We start from the raw sequence: 22,098 nt of genomic DNA on the forward strand, positions 1-22,098 counted from the left end.
GATTTAATGGGAGATATTTATAAGAATACCTCCTCAAATTAAATTGAGAAATTCTCTAGTGGCTCAGACAGTAAAGCATCTGCCTACAACATGGGAGATCCTGGTTTGAGCCCTGGGTCAGGAAGATTCCCTGGAGAAGAAAATGGCGATCCACTCCAGTACTCTTGCCTGGAAAATCCAATGGATGGTGGAGCCTGGTAGGCTACAGCCCATGGGGTAGAAAAGAGTCAGACACTACTGAGTGATTCGGAATCCTATTCTTCCTAAGTGAAGAATAGCACTTTCCACTGTGAAGAATAAGCACTTCCTAAGTCCTATTCTTCCTAAGTGAAAGAGAAGAGTGAAAAACTTGGCTCAAAACTCAACATTCAGAAAACTAAGATCATGGCATTTGGTCCCATCACTTCATGGCAAATAGACAGGGAAACAATGGAAACAGTGAGAGATTTTACTTGGGGGGGGTGGCGCTCCAAAATCACTGCAGATAGTAACTGCAGCCATGAAATTAAAAGACGTTTCCTCCTTGGAAGAAAAGCTATGACCAACCTAGACAATATATTAAAAAGCAGAGACATTACTTTGCCAACAAAGGTCCATCTAGTCAAAGCTACAGTTTTTCCAGTAGTCATGTATGGATGTGAGAGTTGGACTACAAAGAAAGCTGAGAACCAAAGAATTGATACTTTTGAACTGTGGTGTTGGAGAAGACTTTTAAGAGTCCCTTGGACTGCAAGGAGATCCAACCAGTCTATCCTAAAGGAAATCAGTCCAGAATATTCATTGGAAGGACTGATGCTGAAGCTGAAACTCCAATACTTGGGCTACCTGATGCAAAGAACTAACTCACTGGAAAAGACCCTAATGCTAGGAAATTTGAAGGCGGGAGGACAGAGGATGAGATGGTTGGATGGCATCACTGAATCAATGGACATGAGTTTGAGTAAACTCTGGGAATTGGTGATGGATAGGGAAGCCTGGTATGATGCAGTCCATGGGTTTGCAAAGAGTCGAACTTGAATGAGTGACTGAACTGAACTGATTCTTCCTAAAATTCAAAATTACAATATAGAATGCTACGTCTATAGTGTCCATGAACTTGATGATTAATTCTTCTGGAACCCTGAAATCCTAGTGATTTTATGACATTTTGGGAGTACTTTATATATTTTGTTCTACCATAAATTGTTTATTATTTATCTTCCTTTTCTATGTCCTACATTTTTCTAGATTACAACTAAATTATAAGCCTTTTAACAATATAAAACCTGTGTTTTTCAGAGGCAAGCGTGAATTGCCAAATTACTGGTTTTCAGGATACAATTCTGCTCCATTTAGTTTGGATATTAAATAGGTTTCTTCTTAAAGATGCTACATAAAATAAGCTTAAGCTCAGAAAAAGTTCACGCAGTTTTTAAAATAATTTAAGAGTAAAATTCTGTTAATTTTGGATAGTGGAGGTATTTAGACACATGTTATTCTTGATCCCATTTACCAGACACGCACTGAAAACTCATTCTAAGCCATGCAATACAGCATCTATATGTCCATTCTTATCCCCCAACTTTCCTTCAACAGTGCAGTCGGTGAGATTAGACATGCAAATAAAAGGTTAAATAATATAAATATAAACAGATTTTACTATCCAATATATGACGGAGACAAACCTAAGCAGCTTTAATAAACAGACTTCAAAGATCAAATCATATCTACTTGCTACATGAGTTCTCCAACAGCCTTAAGTGAAAAGAAATAACATTCAGTCATAAACATATTTGCCACTCCATTTATTTATATGGTCATGGCCTTAGGATTCAAAGCCTGAGCTACTAGTCCAGGATATTACAAAGTACAATTATATATTAAAGAAATAAACAAAAAGACAGATGGTTTTTATGCTTCATTGATCCAAACAACTGATCTTCCTGTGGAATCCCAAATGATATCTTTTCCTGAACTACTTACTGATAAATATGGATTGCAACTGATCATAAAAAACTTAATGTCTCAAAATCCTCAGAGTATTAAAATGGTTACTTTTTTCAACTACCCATTCAGTATATTTTCTGAACATACAAAACCATGCATATGTAGAAATGTTAATATTTTCATGTGTCTCACAGCAGACAGAAGAGCACAGCAGGAGAAAATCAATGAAGCAAGACTTCTAACTTCCTTCTATGCCAATCATTTTTGCAGGAACATTTATCTTTCAGGCATTTTGGGAAATTATCCTTTCTGTCTGGCTTCCTTTGTCCTCATAGGAAGTGAGAGAAAAGTCAGAAAAATAATGTTTACTTGAGTAAAAGCCAGTTCGAGGGAACCAAGAAACAGAAATGACTTTTATTTTTTATTTTACTGTGTAACTTCTGTGCTTGGTCAGAATGAGAATACCTGTGTTTACTTAATACTACCACAAATTATAACTAAAAAAGCGGCCAGTTTTTATAAATTCCTGAAATTTTAATTTATTAATTTCACTTGACAAGATGAACTTTAGCTTAGGAATCTAATAACCATTTCTAAGAGAAGCTTCTATCCATTCCATGTCCCTTTAGTTAAAGTAACAAAATGTTAAGCTTCAGAACTTGCATCTCAGAGATGAGAAAACTCCATCCTGGAAAATAAGTACATTATCCAATATAATATGATGATTTAATATTATGACTCAAAAACCAGATCTCCTATCACTCACCTCAGGATTCTAACCTGGATGAAATACATTGAACAAAGAACATTTCCTGAGAAACTGTGGAAGTAAGAACAGAAAGACAAACAACAACAAAACCATAAAAAGATAGTTCAGTGTTCAGTTCAGTCACTCAGTCGTGTCCAACTCTTTGCGACCCCATGAACCGCAGCAGCATGCCAGGCCTCCCTGTCCATCACCAACTCCCAGAGTCCACCCAAACCCATATCCATTGAGTCCATGATGCCATCCAGCCATCTCCTCCTCTGTCGTCCCATTCTTCTGCCCGCAATCTTTCCCAGCATCAGGGTATTTTCAAATGAGTCAGCTTTTCGCATCAGGTGGCCAAAGTATTAGAGTTTCAGCTTCAACATCAGTTCTTCCAATGAACACACAGGACTGATCTCCTTTAGGATGGACTGGCTGGATCTCCATACTATCCAAGGTACTCTAAAGAGTCTTCTCCAACACCACAGTTCAAAAGCATCGATTCTTCTGCACTCAGCTTTCTTTATAGTCCAACTCACACATCCATATATGACCACTAGAAAAACCGTAGCCTTGACTAGACGGACTTTTGTTGGCAAAGTAATGTCTCTGCTTTTTAATATGCTGTCTAGATTGGTCATAACTTTCCTTCCAAGGAGTAACTGTCTTAATTTCATGGCTGCAATCACCATCTATCATCTGCTTATGAAATTCATTTTTTCCATTTGTATTATAAGTTTCTCCCTCTTTACTAGATTATTTATAAAGGCAAACAAATCTTTATTAAGCAACAAGAGTAACATCAGTACAAGATGTTACAGTAACTAAATTTTCCCATAACATCGTATTTCTCCACCCTCTTTTCTCTGCTTCTTAGTTAAAATAATCTTTTATAGCTCCTGCTTTAGTTTACAGTCTTTTCAAAACCAACTCTAACTCAGCTTCTGATCTCAACATTGTCTTCATTTGATTCTTCTAATCATGAATGACTTCTTGATGCCAAATTCCATGATCATTTCTTTGATTATTTCTGAACAATCTCTGTATTCCCCTGAGGTCAGTACTTCATCCTTCCTAAAACATGTTCTTCTTTAGGATTTCTTAACACTACACTATTTTCCCTATTCCATTCTTAGCTTCTTATTGGGCTCCTTTACTGGGTGCTATAAATACTGTGATGTCCCAGAATTATGTTCTATATGCTTTCCTCTTCTTTGTGTGTGCCCTCTCTTCAAGGCTCTGGCTTTCACTAATATCAGTGTGCTGAAGACTCTGAAAACTGTCTCAGAAGGGTGTCCACTATCTAGATTTGTATACTGTCATCTCTACCTCTCTACTAGTAAGGATAATAGTCATGAAACAACATAAAATAATTCATACAGAATTCTTGAGTTTTGTTTCCAAACCCATTCCTTCCTGAGCATTTAATCTGAGTAAATGACCCTATAATCTAACCATCTGAACAAGCCAATATTTCAATTATTTTTCTTTTTTTTTTGTGTGTGTGTAATAAAGTTTTATTAAAGTATAAAGGAGATAGAGAAAGCTTCTGACATAGGCATCAGAAGGGGGTAGAAAGAGTACCCGCCTGCTAGTCTTCAGCTGGGTGTTATATAGTCACTAGCAGTCTGTTAATGAAAGAAAGGAATGTCTTAAAATTCAGAATGGCACTAGGCCCCTCACCCATAAGATGCATTTTCGGGTAGTCTTGGTGCCAAATGGTTTATCCTGGGCCATAAAATGATTAACTTGAATCTTGAAGAAGGGCAGATCACCATACAAATAGTTTCATTTACATAGATTAGGGGAACAATATCCATAACTTTCAATTCCTAGCGAGGCTAGGCGCTTTCTTGACTACCAATTCAAGTTTGGGACCTAAGCCACAGTACACAATAACAGTATAGATCACAAGTCCCTTGAAAGTCTATGATCCGATAGATTAGGTTAGTACTTCTAATTCCCAAGGAGTTATGAAATGGTCAAAGAGACCGAAAAGTTTGACCGAGAAAGGAGAGTTCGGTCCACACGCTTTGCCCATTTCTGGTCGGTTCCTGAAGGAGACATTGGGTGCCTCTTGGCATTGGCAGGTCAGTATAACGCCCTGACAGGTTTTTGCCATAAGCCGTATGAGATCACTGTGGAACCGCAGAGCAGGGCCCCTTACTTGTTGTACGCAGGGCATGCCATTCATTTACACAAGCACACCGTAGAGTTAGTAAAGCACAGCAGAAAACGTGTTCGCTAAGAGAACAAAGAACTAAAGCTCCAAGCATCCTTACCTTGTCCTGAAGGATCCCGGACGAGCCCCCAAGATGAAAGGTTGTTGTTGAATCACACGAATACACCAGGATTCTTGGCCCCCGGAAGAGAAGAATTCAATCCGGGGCCAGAGACGAGGCTTGATCGCTCAGAGCTTTTGTGTAATAAAGTTTTATTAAAGTATAAAGGAGATAGAGAAAGCTTCTGACATAGGCATCAGAAGGGGGTAGAAAGAGTACCCCCAATTATTTTTCAATTTGAGATTTTCTTTCTCTTTCTACTTCCCACTCTAATATCTAATCCAAAGCCTGGTCCCATTGACTTTATCCAAGAAAGAAAAAAATATTTAAAACCAAAATACATCTACTTTTCTCCATCTTCATTCAGTTCAGTTGCTCAGTCATGTCTGACTCCTTGTGACCCGATGGACTGCAGCACGCCAGGCCTCCCTGTCCATCACCAACATCCAGAGTTTATTCAGACTCATGTCCATTGAGTCAGTGATGCCATCCAACCATTTCATCCTCTGTTATCCCCTTCTCCTCCCGCCTGCAAGCTTTCCCAGCATTAGGGTCTTTTTCAATGAGTCAGTTCCTCGTATCAGGTGACCCAAATATTGGAGTTTCAGCTTCAGCATCAGTCCTTCCAATGAATATTCAGGACTGATTTCCTTTAGGATGGACTAGTTGGATCTCCTTGCTGTCCAAGGGACTCTTGAGAATCTTCTCCAACACCACAGTTCAAAAGCATCAATTTTCCCATGCTCAGCTTTTTTTATACTCCAACTCTCACATCCATACACGACTACTGGAAAAACCAGAGCTTTGACTAGATGGACCTTTATTGGCAAAGTAATGTCTCTGCTTTTTAATAAACTGTCTAGGTTGGTCATAACTTTTCTTCCAAGGAGTAAGCATCTTTTAATTTCATGGCTGCAGTCACCATCTGCAGTCATTTTGGAGCCCAAAAATAAAGTCTGTCACTGTTTCCATTGTTTCTCCATCTATTTGCCATGAAGTGATGGGACCAGATGCCATGATCTTAGTTTTCTGAGTGTTAAGTTTTAAGCCAACTTTTTCACTCTCCTCTTTCACTCTCATCAAGAGGCTCTTTAATTCTTCACTTTCTGCCATAAGAGTGGTGTCATCTGCATATCTGAGGTTATTGATATTTCTCCCAACAATCTTGGTTCCAGTTTGTGCTTCATCCAGTCTTCATTACCACTTTCATTATCTCTCATCTGCCCAATGTGATAACATTCAATGGGTCTCTTTGCCTATATCTCCCCTACAATTAATTTTCCACGTATAGCTAGAGTAATCTTTTTTAAATACAACTTACATTTTGTCACTTTCCCATTTTCTTAAAATCCTCCAATAGCTTTCCATTAACCTAGAATAAAATTCAAATACTTACAGTGATTTTGCAAAGCTTTATTCTATTCACCTCTACAACCTCACCATCTACTTTTCCAAGTTTTCTCCGGATACACTGGCCTTCTTCATTTTAGATTCAGTTTTCCTTTTAACTTTCAAGCATATTCAAATTCAGTTCCTTTGCAAGAACAATAATAATAGCTAAGATTTATTGACCTATAGTAATGGCTAACATTTATTAGACAATTAACTGTGTATAAAACACTAATCAAAACACTTGGCATATATTTTTATACAATCCTCCCAATAAGTGTTTGAGTTAGGTATTATTACTGCTGTTACCCACCAGACACTGAGAGGTTACCAACTGTTCAAGACCCCCAGGGAGTGAGTGATAAAATCAGGATTCAAATCCAGGCAAATTTCTTAAACCATGCCTCCAGTTACTTTAGAATCCTGCCTTCCTCTAGCTGATTCACGGTCTAAACCTATCTCTCTTCAAGGATCCATAGCTTCCTCCTTGTCAATTAGATCCCAAATTAAACACCACCTTCTTTGAAAGGTATTCCCTACTCACCCATCTAAAGCAGTTCCCCTGTCCCTCTTTATCAAATTACTTAAATATACACTAAATTTATTCTTATCTGATCTATTAGCTAGGTTGCTTATTTTTTCATTTATTTTCTCGCTCTTCCCATCAAAATGTAAGCTTCACCAGAACAGAGGTGTTATGTCTTTCTCATCACTGTCTTTCTCATCCTTCTCAGTTCAGTTCAGTGGCTCATCCAGGTCCAATTCTTTGTGACCCCATGGACGGCAGCACGCCAGGCTTCCCTATCTATCACCAATTCCCAGAGCTTACTCAAACTCATGTCCATCGTGAAGGTAATGCCATCCAACCATCTCATCCTCTGTCATCCCCTTGTCCTCCGGCCTTCAATCTTTCCCAGCATCAGAGTGTTTTCCAGGGAGTCAGTTCTTTGTATCAGGTGGCCAAAGTATTGGAGTTTCAGCTCCAGCATCAGTTCTTGCAATAAATATTTAGGACTGATTTCCTTTTTGATGGACTGGTTGTATCCCCTTGCAGTCTAAGGGACTTTCAAGAGTCTTCCCCAACACCACAGTTCAAAAGCAGCAATTGTTCCATGCTCATCTTTCTTTATAGTCCAACTCTCATGTCCATACATAACTACTGGAAAAACCATAGCCTTGACTAGACTAACCTTTGTTGGCAAAGTAATGTCTCTGCTTTTTAATATGCTGTTTAGGTTGGTCTGAAAAGCAGAGACATTACTTTGCCAACAAAGGTCCATCTAGTCAAAGCTATGGTTTTTCCAGTGGTCATGTATGGACGTGAGATTTGGACTGTGAAGAAAGCTGAGTGCCGAAGAATTGATGCTTTTGAACTGTGGTGTTGGAGAAGACTTTTGAGAGTCCCTTGGACTGCAAGGAGATCCAACCAGTCCATTCTGAAGATCAGCCCTGGGATTTCTTTGGAAGGAATGATGCTAAAGCTGAAACTCCAGTACTTTGGCCACCTCATGTGAAGAGTTGACTCATTCTAAAAGACTCTGATGCTGGGAGGGATTGGGAGCAGGAGAAGAAGGGGATGACAGAGGATGAGATGACTGGATGGCATCACTGACTTGATGGACGTGAGTCTGAGTGAACTCCACAAGATGGTGATGGACAGGGAGGCCTGGCATGCTGCAATTCATGGGGTCGCAAAGAGTCAGACGTGACTGAGATACTGAACTGAACTAAATTTTTCTTCCAAGGAATAAGTGTCTTTTAATTCCATGGATGCTGTCACCATCTGCAGTGATTTTTGAGCCCCCCAAAATAAAGTCTCTCACTGTTTCCCCATCTATTTGCCATGGAGTGATGGGGCCAGATGCCATGATCTTAGTTTTATGAATGTTGAGTTTTAAGCCAACTTTTTCACTCTCTTCTTTCACTTTCAAGAGGCTCTTTAGTTCTTCTTCACTTTCTGCAATAAGTATGGGGTCATCTGCATATCTGAGGTTATTGATCTTTCTCCCAGCAAGGCAGTCTTGATTCCAGCTTGTGATTCATCCAGCCCAGCATTTCACATGATGTACTCTGCATATAAGTCAAATAAGCAGGGTGACAATATACAGCCTTGACGTATGCTTTTCCCAATTTGGAACCAGTCTGTTGTTTCATGTCTAGTTCTAACTGTTGCTTCTTGACTTTCATACAGATTTCTCAGGAAGCAGTAAGGAGCTCTGGTATTCCCATCTCTTAAAGAATTTTCCATAGCTTTTTGTGATCCACATAGTCAAAGGCTTTGGCATCTGGAACTCTCTTGCTTTTTCAACGATCCAACGGATGTTGGCAATTTGATCTCTGGTTCCTCTGCTTTTTCTAAATCCAGCTTGAAATTCTGGAAGTTCATGGTGTACATACTGCTGAAGTCTGGCTTGGAGAATTTTGAGATTACTTTGCTAGCCTGTGAGAGGAGTGCAATTGTGTGGTTGTTTGAGCATTCTTTATCATTGCCTTTCTTTGGGACTGGGATGAAAATACATTTTCCAGTCCTGTGGCCACTGCTGAATTTTCCAGATTTGCTGGCATATGAGTGCAGCACTTTCACAGCATCATCTTTTAGGATTTGGAATAGCTCAACTGGAATTCCATCACCTCCACTAGCTTTGTTCAACAAAACAAAAGTGAATTCTTCACTTCAAGTGTACTTTTTACATTAATATTACAACAACTGGTTTACTGAAAGGCTGTCACTTTGGGATTAAAACTTATGGTGGGCTGAGATCAAATTCCGAATGGTACTGGAAAGACAAAGACAATGGTACCAGAAAGATATACAGAGAAAAATCAAAGTACACAAAACACAAAGTTCTTAAGGATTTATAGGATCTTCCCTGGCCAGATTAGATACAAAACATTTTTATTTGAAACCAGAGGTAACACAGATTCACAGGCATATTTTGAAAATGCTTTTCATCTAACTTATAAACCTATTCACTGAAATCTCCCAGAGTTAAATGTTTGTAAATTTATATTGATTTACTAGATAATAGACATAAGTTACTTTCACACAGATAAGACCACTACCCTTATCAAGTGTTGTTAGACATAATAACTCCATGTTGTTAGACAAATATAACTCCATTGAACTTATCCTTTCAAGACTCTCACCTTCATTTTTTACAGAAAACAAAACATGGGAGATTAGTTGAATTTGCTTGTTTCTATGTTTGACCATTCATGGGTATGTTCTGAAGAAGAGTACAGTTAAATGTGGCTTAAAATGAGATAAATTTTTAGTATCTAAGAAGGCTGTGTTAATGAAGGAAGTGTTATTATATAGTTCAGTACCCAGGGCTGAATTTCTATAAATTTTATTTATCATCAACAGATATTTAGGGCACTCAATGCTACATTTTTTTTTTCTCCAAATACTTTTGGTCTGAAATAAACTCTACTTAACTTTCCTTGCCAGTGGAATTCAAAAAAGGAAAAGAAGAGGAACAGAAAGGATAGCATGTAAACAATCATATTTTGAGAAGCTAGAACCTATGAACCTATTTTGTCTTCCTGTTCACCTTATGCCCTCAGTATCTAGCACAGTCCTGGTACATAGTAAATTCTCAGTAAATGGTTGCTTAAAAATACTTATTTCACATTTAAATCATAACTATTTATTTCACCCTCTATCATACGTCAGAGGAAAATCCTACTGCTGCAAGAGGAAAGCAAAGTCATTTTTAGTTGAGGTTTAGAAGCTTTTAACCTCTGGTGTAATTTCTTTCTTAATTCCTGGTCTAAACAATACAAGGCTTAGCAGTATCTCTTTGCCATATAGATACAATGCTGGGGTAGAGCCAAACGCTTCAGAAGCCAAGATACCCCAAACCACCAAAGTGTTATGTTTCTAGAAATGTTGATTCATAAGATTCATGGTGAGAATCTTAGTCCCAAAAAACATTAAGCCCAGAAAACAACTTAACATCTAAAGTATGTGTATGACTGAAGGAAATATGAGCTTTGCATCTTCTTGCTTTGTCCAAGCTATATTTCAGTCTTCAGACACTGGAGGCCCCCTACGGCAACCAGGTCAATTTTGCTGAGAAGACAGGTTAAAAACCCCAGTTTGGGGTTTAACTTTATGGTCTGTCCATCTAAAATGTTATATTAAACTTTGTAACTACAAAATCTCTATTCACTTTCAGTATCAAAACAGTCTGACATCATCATAATTTATTATTGATTGTGTTACCATTTGGTTATTTCCTCTGGGTATAAAGTTTTGTGGGGGTGAACATTATCCTACTTTATGTTTCATATGTGGTACATTATATTGATCTATCTCCAGAACTAATTTAAAATGGCATCTGAGATTCTTTGTATCTACTTTTTTAATGATCATGTAATGTTATTTACCTTTGAAAGATATTTTTTAAGACCTTTTAATCTAATTATTCCTTCTATAGAGAAAGATATTCAATAGCCACATATTATTCCAAGGTCATAATCACTTACTATTCTGAAACAAAAAACAATTCTACTGGAATCACATGATCAGTACCTTTTAGTACAGCTCCTGCAAATGTAGTAACCAATGTTATCACTTACTAGCTTATCTTAACACCTATATGAAGTGACTGATGAATGTTAAAATTCATAATATGGATTCTACCTTTTTAAGATAAAAAAAAACTGAAGAGAGAGAGATTGCATTATTAATTGTACAACAGAGCAAGAAGTTTAGAGAACACAATTTCACTCTAGTGCTTACAGTACTGAAATCAAATTAAAATGCAGAGGATTCACAGCTTCCAATTCTGGAGACTATTTGCATCTTCAATTTCCAACTACCTCCTAGACCTGCAAGGAAGCATGGCAAATAAAAATCTGGGAATGATTTTTCAATAGGCAGTATATAAATGTGACTTTTGCTTTTTTAATGTCCACTTTTAAGTTTTTGCAACTATATTAACTTTTTAAATTATAATTCAATATTGTACGTGTATGGCTAGAATGAAAAGCAACAGTCACCTCCTCTGCACCCACTGGCACTAACAAGTTAGAGGAAGAATTTCAAAATGGCAACCACCAGCATTGGCCTCAGCAAGGTGGCCTGAGATTGCAAAATTGCTCCCACCAGTGTCTCAGTCCACAGGTAGTATTCCAGTTGCTTTACCCATCTCCAGAAGATGCTTAAAGATCAGGAAGTGGATCCTCTTCACCTATGGTCCATGAACTTTTTAATCTGGTGCTTTGTTTTTCTCTTGTCAAGAGGCCCACCTCTGCCTCTTCTACCCACCTCAATGCTGTCCCCTTTGTTGTGGAGACTCTGTTCATTCAGCTTTCAGATCCCTTTCCAAGGGAATAATACTCCATTGGAACTATTCCATATGTAGTTGCAGACTTGCTGTATCCATGGAAGAAGGTGAGTTCAGGATCTTCCTGCACTGACATTTTGAGTGCTCTTAGATGCTGAGTCCCTTACTTTTCTTCAAAGCAGAGCAGCTCCATCCTCAGCTCTTATCTACTTTGCACAGACATGATTGCATCTCACTTAATCCTACACCTTTAATTAATTACCATTCTCCATCACTTTCTGCCTTCTAGAAATCTGTTAAAAATTTCTTCTCCTCTCAAGGCTTTTGTACCATTCTCTTTGCTTTGACCCCCACCCCCACATTTTACTTCTTTACCATCATTTTGATGAGATCTTGCAAAATAAAGGCAATAAAAGCACTATCATCCATGTCAGTTACTTTTCATATTTCACCTACATTTGATATTTATATTTTGTTCAATGAAATAATTTATTGTTCACACCTAAGGAGGAAGCCACATATTTTACTTGTGGTGTTTTCTTAGTAAAAGGGATGTCTTTCTATCTCAACGTACATATACTTTAAATTTTCATGCACTTTTGTCATCTGTGCATTTACAAATATTTATGTAAGCCACCATTAAAGAGTATATAGCTTTCACTTATTGAGTGCATTCAGAGAATACATTCAACTTATACTCTTTCAGGATACATTTGGGGCTTACCACATGGTGCCATGGTAAAGAATCTGCCTGCAATGCAGGAGACCTGGGTTCATTCCCTTGGTCAGGAAGACCCCCTGGAGTAGGAGATGACAACCCACTCCAGTATTCTTGACAGGAAAATGTCATGGACAGAGGAGCCTGGCCGGCTATGGCCCATGGGGTTGCAAAGAGTTAGACACGAATAAGCACAACACAACCCAGGATATATTTACCTTTTTCTAGTTCAAACTGATACGTTTTACTCACATACTGTTCATGAGTTTATACCAACTTGAGCTAATAGGTTTAACCAACGATCTTGCTATTCAATATAGATAATGCCACTTGACTTCTGATTGGCTCAGTTTATCCAGTCTTGGGAAATTATAAAGTAACTCATTTATATAAAATGTACAAAGATGCTATCACATCTAGTTTTCTAAAAAAAAATAAGAGAGAGAAGAAATATCTTCAGCTTCAGTTCAGTTCAGTTCAGTTCAGTCACTCAGTCATGTCCGACTCTTTGCAATCCCATGAATCGCAGCACGCCAGGCCTCCCTGTCCATCGCCAACTCCCGGAGTTCACTCAGACTCACGTCCATCAAGTCAGTGATGCCATCCAGCCATCTCATCCTCTGTCGTCCCCTTCTCTTCCTGCCCCCAATCCCTCCGAGCATCAGAGTTTTTTGCAGTGAGTCAACTCTTCACATGAGGTGGCCAAAGTACTGGAGTTTCAGCTTTAACATCATTCCTTCCAAAGATATCCCAGGGCAGATCTCCTTTAGAATGGACTGGTTGGACCTCCTTGCAGTCCAAGGGACTCTTAAGAATCTTCTCCAACACCACAGTTCAAAAGCATCAATTCTTCGGCGCTCAGCTTTCTTTATAGTCCAACTCTCACATCCATACATGACCACAGGAAAAACCATAGCCTTGACTAGACAGATCTTTGTTGGCAAAGTAATGTCTCTGCTTTTCAATATGCAATCTAGGTTGGTCATAACTTTCCTTCCAAGGAATAAGTGTCTTTTAATTTCATGGCTGCCATCACCATCTGTAGTGATTTTGGAGCCCAAAAAAATAAAGTCTGACACTGTTTCCACTGTTTCCCCATCTATTTGTCATGAAGTGATGGGACCAGATGCCATGATCTTCGTTTTCTGAATGTTAAGCTTTAAGCCAACTTTTTCACTCTCTTCTTTCACTTTCATCAAGAGGCTTTTTAGTTCCTCTTCACTTTCTGCCATAAGGGTAAGTGTCATCTGCATATCTGAGGTTATTGATATTTCTCCTGGCAATCTTGATTCCAGCCTGTGCTTCTTCCAGCCCAGCGTTTCTCACGATGTACTCTGCATATAAGTTAAATAAACAGGGTGACAATATACAGCCTTGACGTACTCCTTTTCCTATTTGGAACCAGTCTGTTGTTCCATGTCCACTTCTAACTGTTGCTTCCTGACCTGCATACAAGTTTCTCAAGAGGCAGGTCAGGTGGTCTGGTATTCCCATCTCTTTCAGAATTTTCCACAGTTTATTGTGATCCACACAGTCAAAGACTTTGGCGTAGTCAATAAAGCAGAAATAGATGTTTTTCTGGAATTCTCTTGCTTTTTCGATGATCCAGCAGATGTTGGCAATTTGGTCTGTGGTTCCTCTGCCTTTTCTAAAACCATCTTGAACATCTGGAAGTTCATAGTTCACATACTGCTGAAGCCTGGCTTGAAGAATTTTGAGCATTACTTGACTAGAGTGTGAGATGAGTGCAATTGTGTGGTAGTTTGAGCATTCTTTGGCATTGCCTTTCTTTGGGATTGAAATGAAAACTGACCTTTTCCAGTCCTGTGGCCACTGCTGAGTTTTCCAAATGTGCTGGCATATTGAGTGCAGCACTTTCACAGCATCATCTTTCAGGATTTGAAATAGCTCCACTAGAATTCCATCACCTCCACTAGCTTTGTCTGTAGTGATGCTTTCTAAGGCCCACTTGACTTCACATTCCAGGATGTCTGGCTCTAGGTCAGTGATGACACCATCATGATTATCTTGGTTATGAAGATCTTTTGTGTACAGTTCTTCTGTGTATTCCTGCCACCTCTTCTTAATATCTTCTGCTTCTGTTAGGTCCATACCATTTCTGTCCTTTATCGAGCCCATCTTTGCATGAAATGTTCCCTTGGTATCTCTAATTTTCTTGAAGAGATCTCTAGGCTTTCCCATTCTGTTGTTTTCCTCTATTTCTTTGCATTGATCACTGAAGAAGGCTTTCTTATCTCTTCTTGCTGTTCTTTAGAACTCTGCATTCAGATGCTTATATCTTTCCTTTTCTCCTTTGCTTTTCACTTCTCTTCTTTTCACAGCTATTTGTAAGGCCTCCCCAGACAGCCATTTAGCTTTTTTGCATTTCTTTTCCATGGGGATGGTCTTGATCCCTGTCTCTTGTACAATGTCATGAACCTCTGTCCATAGTTCATCAGGCACTCTATCTATCAGATCTAGGCCCTTAAATCTATTTCTCACTTCCACTGTATAATCATAAGGGATTTGATTTAGGTCATACCTGAATGGTCTAGTGGTTTTCCCTACTTTATCCAATTTAAGTCTGAATTTGGCAATAAGGAGTTCATGGTCTGAGCCACAGTCAGCTCCTGGTCTTGTTTTTTGACTGTATAGAGCTTCTCCATCTTTGGCTGCTAAGAATATAATCAATCTGATTTCGGTGTTGACCATCTGGTGATGTCTATGTGTAGAGTCTTCTCTTGTGTTGTTGGAAAAGGGTGTTTGCTATGACCAGTGCATTTTCCTGGCAAAACTCTATCAGTCTTTGCCCTGCTTCATTCCGTATTCCAAGGCCAAATTTGCCTGTTACTCCAGGTGTTTCTTGACTTCCTACTTTTGCACTCCAGTCCCCTATAATGAAAAGGACATCTTTTTTGGGTGTTAGTTCTAAAAGGTCTTTAGGTCTTCACCGTTTAACTTCAGCTTCTTCAGTGTTACTGGTTGGGGCATAGACTTGGATTACTGTGATATTGAATGGTTTGCCTTGGAGATGAACAGAGATCATTCTGTCATTTTTGAGATTGCATCCAAGTACTGCATTTCAGACTTTTGTTGACCACGATGGCTACCTCATTTCTTCTAAGGGATTCCTGCCCGCAGTAGTAGACATAATGGTCATCTGAGTTAAATTCACCCATTCCAGTCCATTTTAGTTTGCTGATTCCTAGAATGTTGACGTTCACTCTTGCCATTTCCTGTTTGACTACTTCCAACTTGCCTTGATTCATGGACCTGACATTCCAGGTTCCTATGCAGTATTGCTCTTTACAGCATCTGACCTTGCTTCTATCACCAGTCACATCCACAACTGGGTATTGTTTTTGCTTTGGCTCCATCCCTTCATTCTTTCTGGAGTTATTTCTCCACTGATCTCCAGTAGCATATTGGACACCTACTCACCTGGGGAATTCCTCTTTCAATAGCCTATCATTTTGCCTTTTCATACTGTTCATGGGGTTCTCAAGGCAAGAATACTGAAGTGGTTTGCCATTGCCTTCTCCAGTGGACCACATTCTGTCAGACCTCTCCACCATATCCCACCCATCTTGGGTTGCCTCACAGGCATGGCTTAGTTTCATTGAGTTAGACAAGGCTGTGGTCCTAGTGTGATTAGATTGACTAGTTTTCTGTGAGTATGGTTTCAGTGTGTCTACCTTGATGCCCTCTTGCAACACCTACCGTCTTACTTGGGTTTCTCTTACCTTGGTCGTGGGGTATCTCTTCATGGCTGCTCCAGCAAAGCGCAGCCGCTGCTCCTTACCTTGGATGAGAGGTATCTCCTCACCGCCCCCCTCCTGACCTTGAACGTGGAATAGCTCCTCTGGGCCCTCCTGCGCCTGCGCAGCCACTGCTCCTTGGGTGTGGGGTTGCTCGCCTGGGCCGCCGTCCCTGGCCTCGGGCGGTGGGTAGCTCCTCTTGGCTGCTCCTGCGCTTAGACTTTATAAAAAGCTGGAGATTACTTACTGTGTAGTTATCAATAAAGTAATAGAACAAAATATAATGTTAGCATTTATCATCTTTCTAGCTGCATGCTTAGTATTCTGCCAGTTATAAATTATTCTTATGATTAACATACATAGAGAAAAATTAGCCAGGATAAGCCCAAAGCTACAATTAGTTTTGCCCTTTATTTGTTTTGGGAATCTGTTCTTTTCTTTCCAAACACACAGGAACCAACAGCTACTAAGGAGAATTTTATCAATTCTAAGGACAGGCAGAGGTGGATAAGCAGCATGGGCCATTTAGAACAATTTTTTAAGTGGAAAAAAAAGAACAGAAAGGAAAAAGTGGTATAAATGAATAGGAAATATTTTTTGTTTAGACCAAAGTCAACATTGATAGACACTCAGAATGTGTATGATAAATTACTTTTAAATTTTGCTGTTAAAAAAAAAAATTCACAAAATGCCTGGGTTCCTTTTTCATTTAGACTTTGGCACTTATGATGTCTAAGCTCTTCCTAAGATTTTATTCATAACTAGAGTGATAAAAACTATAATTTTTCAGCAGTCATTATTTTGTATCATTTATTATATCAATTTATACTCTGTATCTTTCATGGCATGGGACTACAGGGTCTGAGGGCTTGAGTTTTGAGGGATTTTTTTTTTTTTCCCCTTCTACTAAAGCTTAGGGCTGCTCTACCAGACCTAAAGGCATTTTACCCTTTAAAACTTTACCTCATTCAGGCAGACTGTGATTACAGTGTTATTATTATATTCTATAAAAATAACTTTCACAGGAGCTGCTCATTTACCAGTAGAAACTGAAAATCAGCTTATAGAATTCTTTCTGGCTTATAAAAGTAGTCCAAAGTCTCAAAGCATGAAGAGAGAGGGTGAGGTGAGGGGAAGCTGAGCTGAAGATCAGGTAAACAGGTCCATGGATAGTTTAACTTTTCTGACTACTTAGAAACAGCAGCTGAATTGGTAAAGTGACTTTCTTCATTTATTTCTGTCCAGATTATAGAAATAATTTCTCATTTTAAAACTCCACACTTTGGATTTACAGCACTGAAAAAGCCACTACTTATGATTCAAATTATAGTTAAATCTTAGCACCCAACATGAATGATCATTTATTTAGAATAAATGATATTAATTCTCTTTGTTTTGTTTTAGGATTCGTTTCTTTGCTGTTGGTGTAAATATGTGTGTTGGAATCATTGGCCATTTTCACCCAACATGTTTATATTACTCTATTTTCAGCCTGTGGCAAACTGATGAAAATCACAGGCCCAATTACAGTCAAGACATCTGGAACCCGATTTGGTGCTTGGATGACAGATCCGCTAGCATCTGAGAAAAATAACAGAGTATGTTGCTTCCTCAAATACCTTTGCTTAGAATTATGTTTTATTAAATTTTATGTCTACTAGATTATTCACTTGTTTTCAAGGACATCAATTTCTACTTGGAAAGTACTATACTTACTGTTTGCAAATATTTTCAGTTTGATAATATTAACATATCTACAGATATATGTTAAACTTACTTTAGTAAAATGTTCTATCCTATAATTTATCAGTATAGTGAGCCTAATTTTTACTGGTTTTAAACCTGTTTTATGCTTTTAAAGAGCTAATTATAAGTGGACAAAATTCTCCATATACTCCTATAATTTGCTCCTTAGTGTAAAAAAAAAAAAAACACTAAATAAGTAAAAATCTCAAGAGTTAACCAATTCACTAAACAAGCCACATATTCCTAGAATCTAGGGGTAATTTTAAAGAAACCGTTGCTGAAACTTTAAGGGTATTTGGCAATATCCATATTAAGAAAATCAATATATTAGAAACATACCGTGGTTCTATTAATGTTCTATTACTGAACTCAGTATACATTAGGATTCTCAAGGGTTATATCCAAACAAGTTATATCCAATTAAGTTTAGTAGCTTAATTAGTAAAATTATTTCATTAAAAGGTGCTTGTACCTATAGGATGATCCAATGAACAATTATTACTAGAAGGTTCTGTGGTGTCCATAAAGGGAAAATAAGTTGAATGTACAAAAGTAGACCATACATTTTTCAGAGCAAGGGGTGGAATAAATAAATTTTCCAAATGTGATGATTTTTGCAATTATCACTAATCAAGTTGATCAGGTAAATGAACAAAGTGATGTGTTTTGCATTGATATATGATTCACTCAGTGATAAGCACCAAATGATCAAAAATTTTAAAAACAATAAAAAAAGAAAGGACAAAAAAACAAATCAATTTCAAGGCAGTACATTGTTCCTTTTCATATAGGCCATGCCACTGTTTTTTGTCAAAGTCTGCAGTACTATCACACTGCAGCAGGTAAGTAGAAAGAGAACATTCCAGAGCCTGAGAATAACAATAGTAATATGTCCTGATTCTTAGTGTCTTTATTTTGGAATTCTCAAAAACGTATATAATTTAATTATTCCATTTTCCCCCTTTTCTCCAGGTTTGGTACATGGACAGTTATACCAACAATAAAATTGTCCGTGAGTACAAATCAATTGCTGACTTTGTCAGTGGGGCTGAATCAAGAACATACAACCTCCCTTTCAAATGGGCAGGAACTAACCATGTTGTCTACAATGGCTCACTTTATTTTAACAAGTATCAGAGTAACATCATCATCAAATACAGCTTTGATTTGGGGAGAGTGCTTGCCCAACGAAGCCTGGAATATGCTGGTTTTCACAACGTTTATCCTTACACATGGGGTGGGTTCTCTGACATCGACTTAATGGCTGATGAAATCGGGCTGTGGGCTGTGTATGCAACTAACCAGAATGCAGGCAATATTGTCATCAGCCAACTTAACCAAGATACACTGGAGGTGATGAAGAGCTGGAACACTGGCTATCCCAAGAGAAGTGCAGGGGAATCCTTCATGATCTGTGGGACACTGTATGTCACCAACTCCCACTTAACTGGAGCCAAGGTGTATTATTCCTATTCCACCAAAACCTCCACATATGAGTACACGGACATTCCCTTTCATAACCAATACTTTCACATATCCATGCTTGACTACAATGCAAGAGATAGAGCTCTGTATGCCTGGAACAATGGTCACCAGGTCCTGTTCAATGTCACCCTTTTCCACATCATTAAGACTGAGGATGACACATAAGCAAATGTAATTTGTTGTCATCAATCTAAACAGTGTCATTTGTGATCAACTCTATAGGACCCCTTCTGTTTTCTCTTTATTATAACTTTCATCATTTCTCCAAAGCATTATTTTATTATAAAGTTGGTGTTTCAAAAAACATCTGAACTTGTATAAATTAACCTGTTGGAAACACATCTTAACTTCTTAATTTACAAGGCCTATCATGTCCTTGTCATGAAAAGCACTAAAAGAGCTTAAGTGGCTAAAGTCATACTTTTACAAAAGATTAATGATCTGCCTTATATTAGAGTCAGAGATTAATGGTGGCTTAAATGCATGAATGTCTTTTTTTTTTTTTTAATCTGTCATTTTTTACTGTGTTTTGCTCCACATCAGAAAATATTTTGGTAGGAATTAGGGGAAAAAACACTTTCCCCTCATTTATTTCTAAAACAGATTTAAAGATCTTATTTATATGAGAAAATAATATTAATCATTTTGCTGTTATACGATTCTCTGATGCGGTGCTGTACAGTCATTTTTAAATCTCTTGCTAACACTTTATTGGCAATACGTATTTCTACCATTGTAACCACCATTGTGCAATTGTATCTCTTCACTTCTGTGAAAGTAAGTAATATTTTTTTATAAAATACACTGAAGTTTAATCTCAGTAATCATTATGGGTCACTTTTCGAGAGTGGTCAAGAAAGAAGTATCTTCTCAACCTACTCCTTTACATAAGCATTATAAACTAAAAAGAAAATCAAGCCAGATCTCTTACATAGATTCTTTATTTTACCCCAAGTTTATTGGATCACTGACATGGAATCCTAAAACTGATTCAGTAAGGATGAGCTACTCTGTTCACTCCACTGGAAGCAACCCATATAGTTGCTTGCAAAGATGCAGCATGGTCACAACTGGACTGGACTCTACTCATTTATTACACATGCAAATTTTGTTCTTATATAATTAAGTATATCAATGTTTTAACTTAAATTTTACATACAACTGGCAATAATTAACTCCTTATATCAGGATTCTAAAAATACATGAAGCACATATGAAAACTCTTAAGATTAAATTTTTGTAATGTCATCTAGACTTATAAATTCTGAAGAGCTGTTGGCAAGATTTGTACAAAAGAAAATTGTGGGAAAACTTGGGAGTTGCCCAAGTGGTTTAAATGTTTAAATAATCAATTCAGAACACAAGATGAGAAGACAACCCCTTGTTACCCTGATTCATTGTGTGCAGAAGTGGTGTAATAAAAAAAACAGAGCTTTAATAATATCTTATGTTAATCACACCAAAAACATATAATCAATATATATGAAACATGTCATGGTTTTTGGATGTACTTTCTTCATACTTAAGGCAGTTTTATGGAAACCAGTGTGGGTTGGTTTTACAATTTAAAAAGTATATTCTATAATAAACAATATATAACTTATATTGTTGTAAATGTTTAGTTTCACATATACATAATATCATCATTTCCTTTGTAAAGTAAGGATATAATAAATCAGATAAGGCATTGTATAAAGAAATAATTCTTAAAGAGTAATTCACTTCAAATGTCACAAGTAAAATATCATTCTCAAATATCTTACCATCAACATTTTAGGATGAAAAACTCAATCTTGAAATTGTTAAAATTTAACAATTTTTTTTAACCTACAAAAAGATATTAGCATGATTTAATGACCATTCTGTGTTCTTTTGCAATGCTGTCTTCTCTTTGAAACACTTACATATGTTCTCCTCTGCTTTTGAGAGTTAGAAAATTTAGGGGACTCACTTGTCATTGTACACACACTACAAAAATATTAAGCCAATATTTTGTACATCAAGAGTTTGTATGAAGAAAGTCAATTTCAGAAATGAATGAATTTTTAGTAGATGGCCTCTAGTGGATATCTGGGTCTCCACTACTTTCAAGGAAATAATGTAATATGATACAATGTAAATTCAAAACCTGGATGTTCACAGCTTTTTTGTGAGATGTACGGCTTGTAAAGCACTTTATTGTTTTCTATGGAAGAGTTCATCACCATATCCAATTATAGTGTATGTGCTGCTAGAGCAAGCACAGATTTTACTACTGTCACTGCAATGGGGGTAATATAGGTTTAAAAGTGTGATTTGCATTAAACACTTAGTTTAAAAGTGTTTTCTTAATAAATTATCAGTTTGTGCCTGAAATAAATAAGAACTTATTCTAATCACTGTTTTTTTTTTTTTAATGTCCAACAAATGAATTTTATGAGGGAAACATTGACTGTTTAAAATCATACTTGTTATTCAATCAGTAAAGAAATCCAAGCTCAGAAAGTTTTAATTCTAAGTGAACTGTTTAACTGGTATTTTTCTGAATTAACCAGATCATTAACAAACTTCTATGTCATTTAAATAATAATATGATCATGGTCTGACTGTGTTTGTGTGACGTTTGTTTTTGTGGAACTTGAATCATAATACTTACTACTTGCACATGCACTTATATCTATGCATTCAGAAAATGCCAGTGTGTCAGAGCATTACCAAAATGTAGAGATAAAAAAGAAAGAAAATAGTGAGTTTCCATATGCAACATTTCATA

At 37.4% G+C, this 22,098-nt stretch overlaps 1 protein-coding gene across 4 annotated transcripts in view; it reads left to right on the forward strand.

The window, feature by feature from the left end:
* Window positions 1–21,932, forward strand: part of OLFM3 (olfactomedin 3) — a 224,726-nt gene extending 202,794 nt beyond the window's left edge. For all 4 annotated transcript variants that reach the window (XM_061411035.1, XM_061411033.1, XM_061411034.1 and 1 more), the window contains 2 exons: window positions 17,607–17,713; window positions 18,834–21,932. In XM_061411035.1, the coding sequence (XP_061267019.1) occupies window positions 17,607–17,713; window positions 18,834–19,511 (785 nt within the window). In that variant the 3' untranslated portion in view covers window positions 19,512–21,932. The remainder of the gene's footprint in view (window positions 1–17,606; window positions 17,714–18,833) is intronic.
* Window positions 21,933–22,098: the final 166 nt, after the last annotated feature.

Source organism: Bos javanicus, chromosome 3, assembly GCF_032452875.1.
Source record: "Bos javanicus breed banteng chromosome 3, ARS-OSU_banteng_1.0, whole genome shotgun sequence".
NCBI classification, from domain to species: Eukaryota; Metazoa; Chordata; class Mammalia; order Artiodactyla; family Bovidae; genus Bos; species Bos javanicus.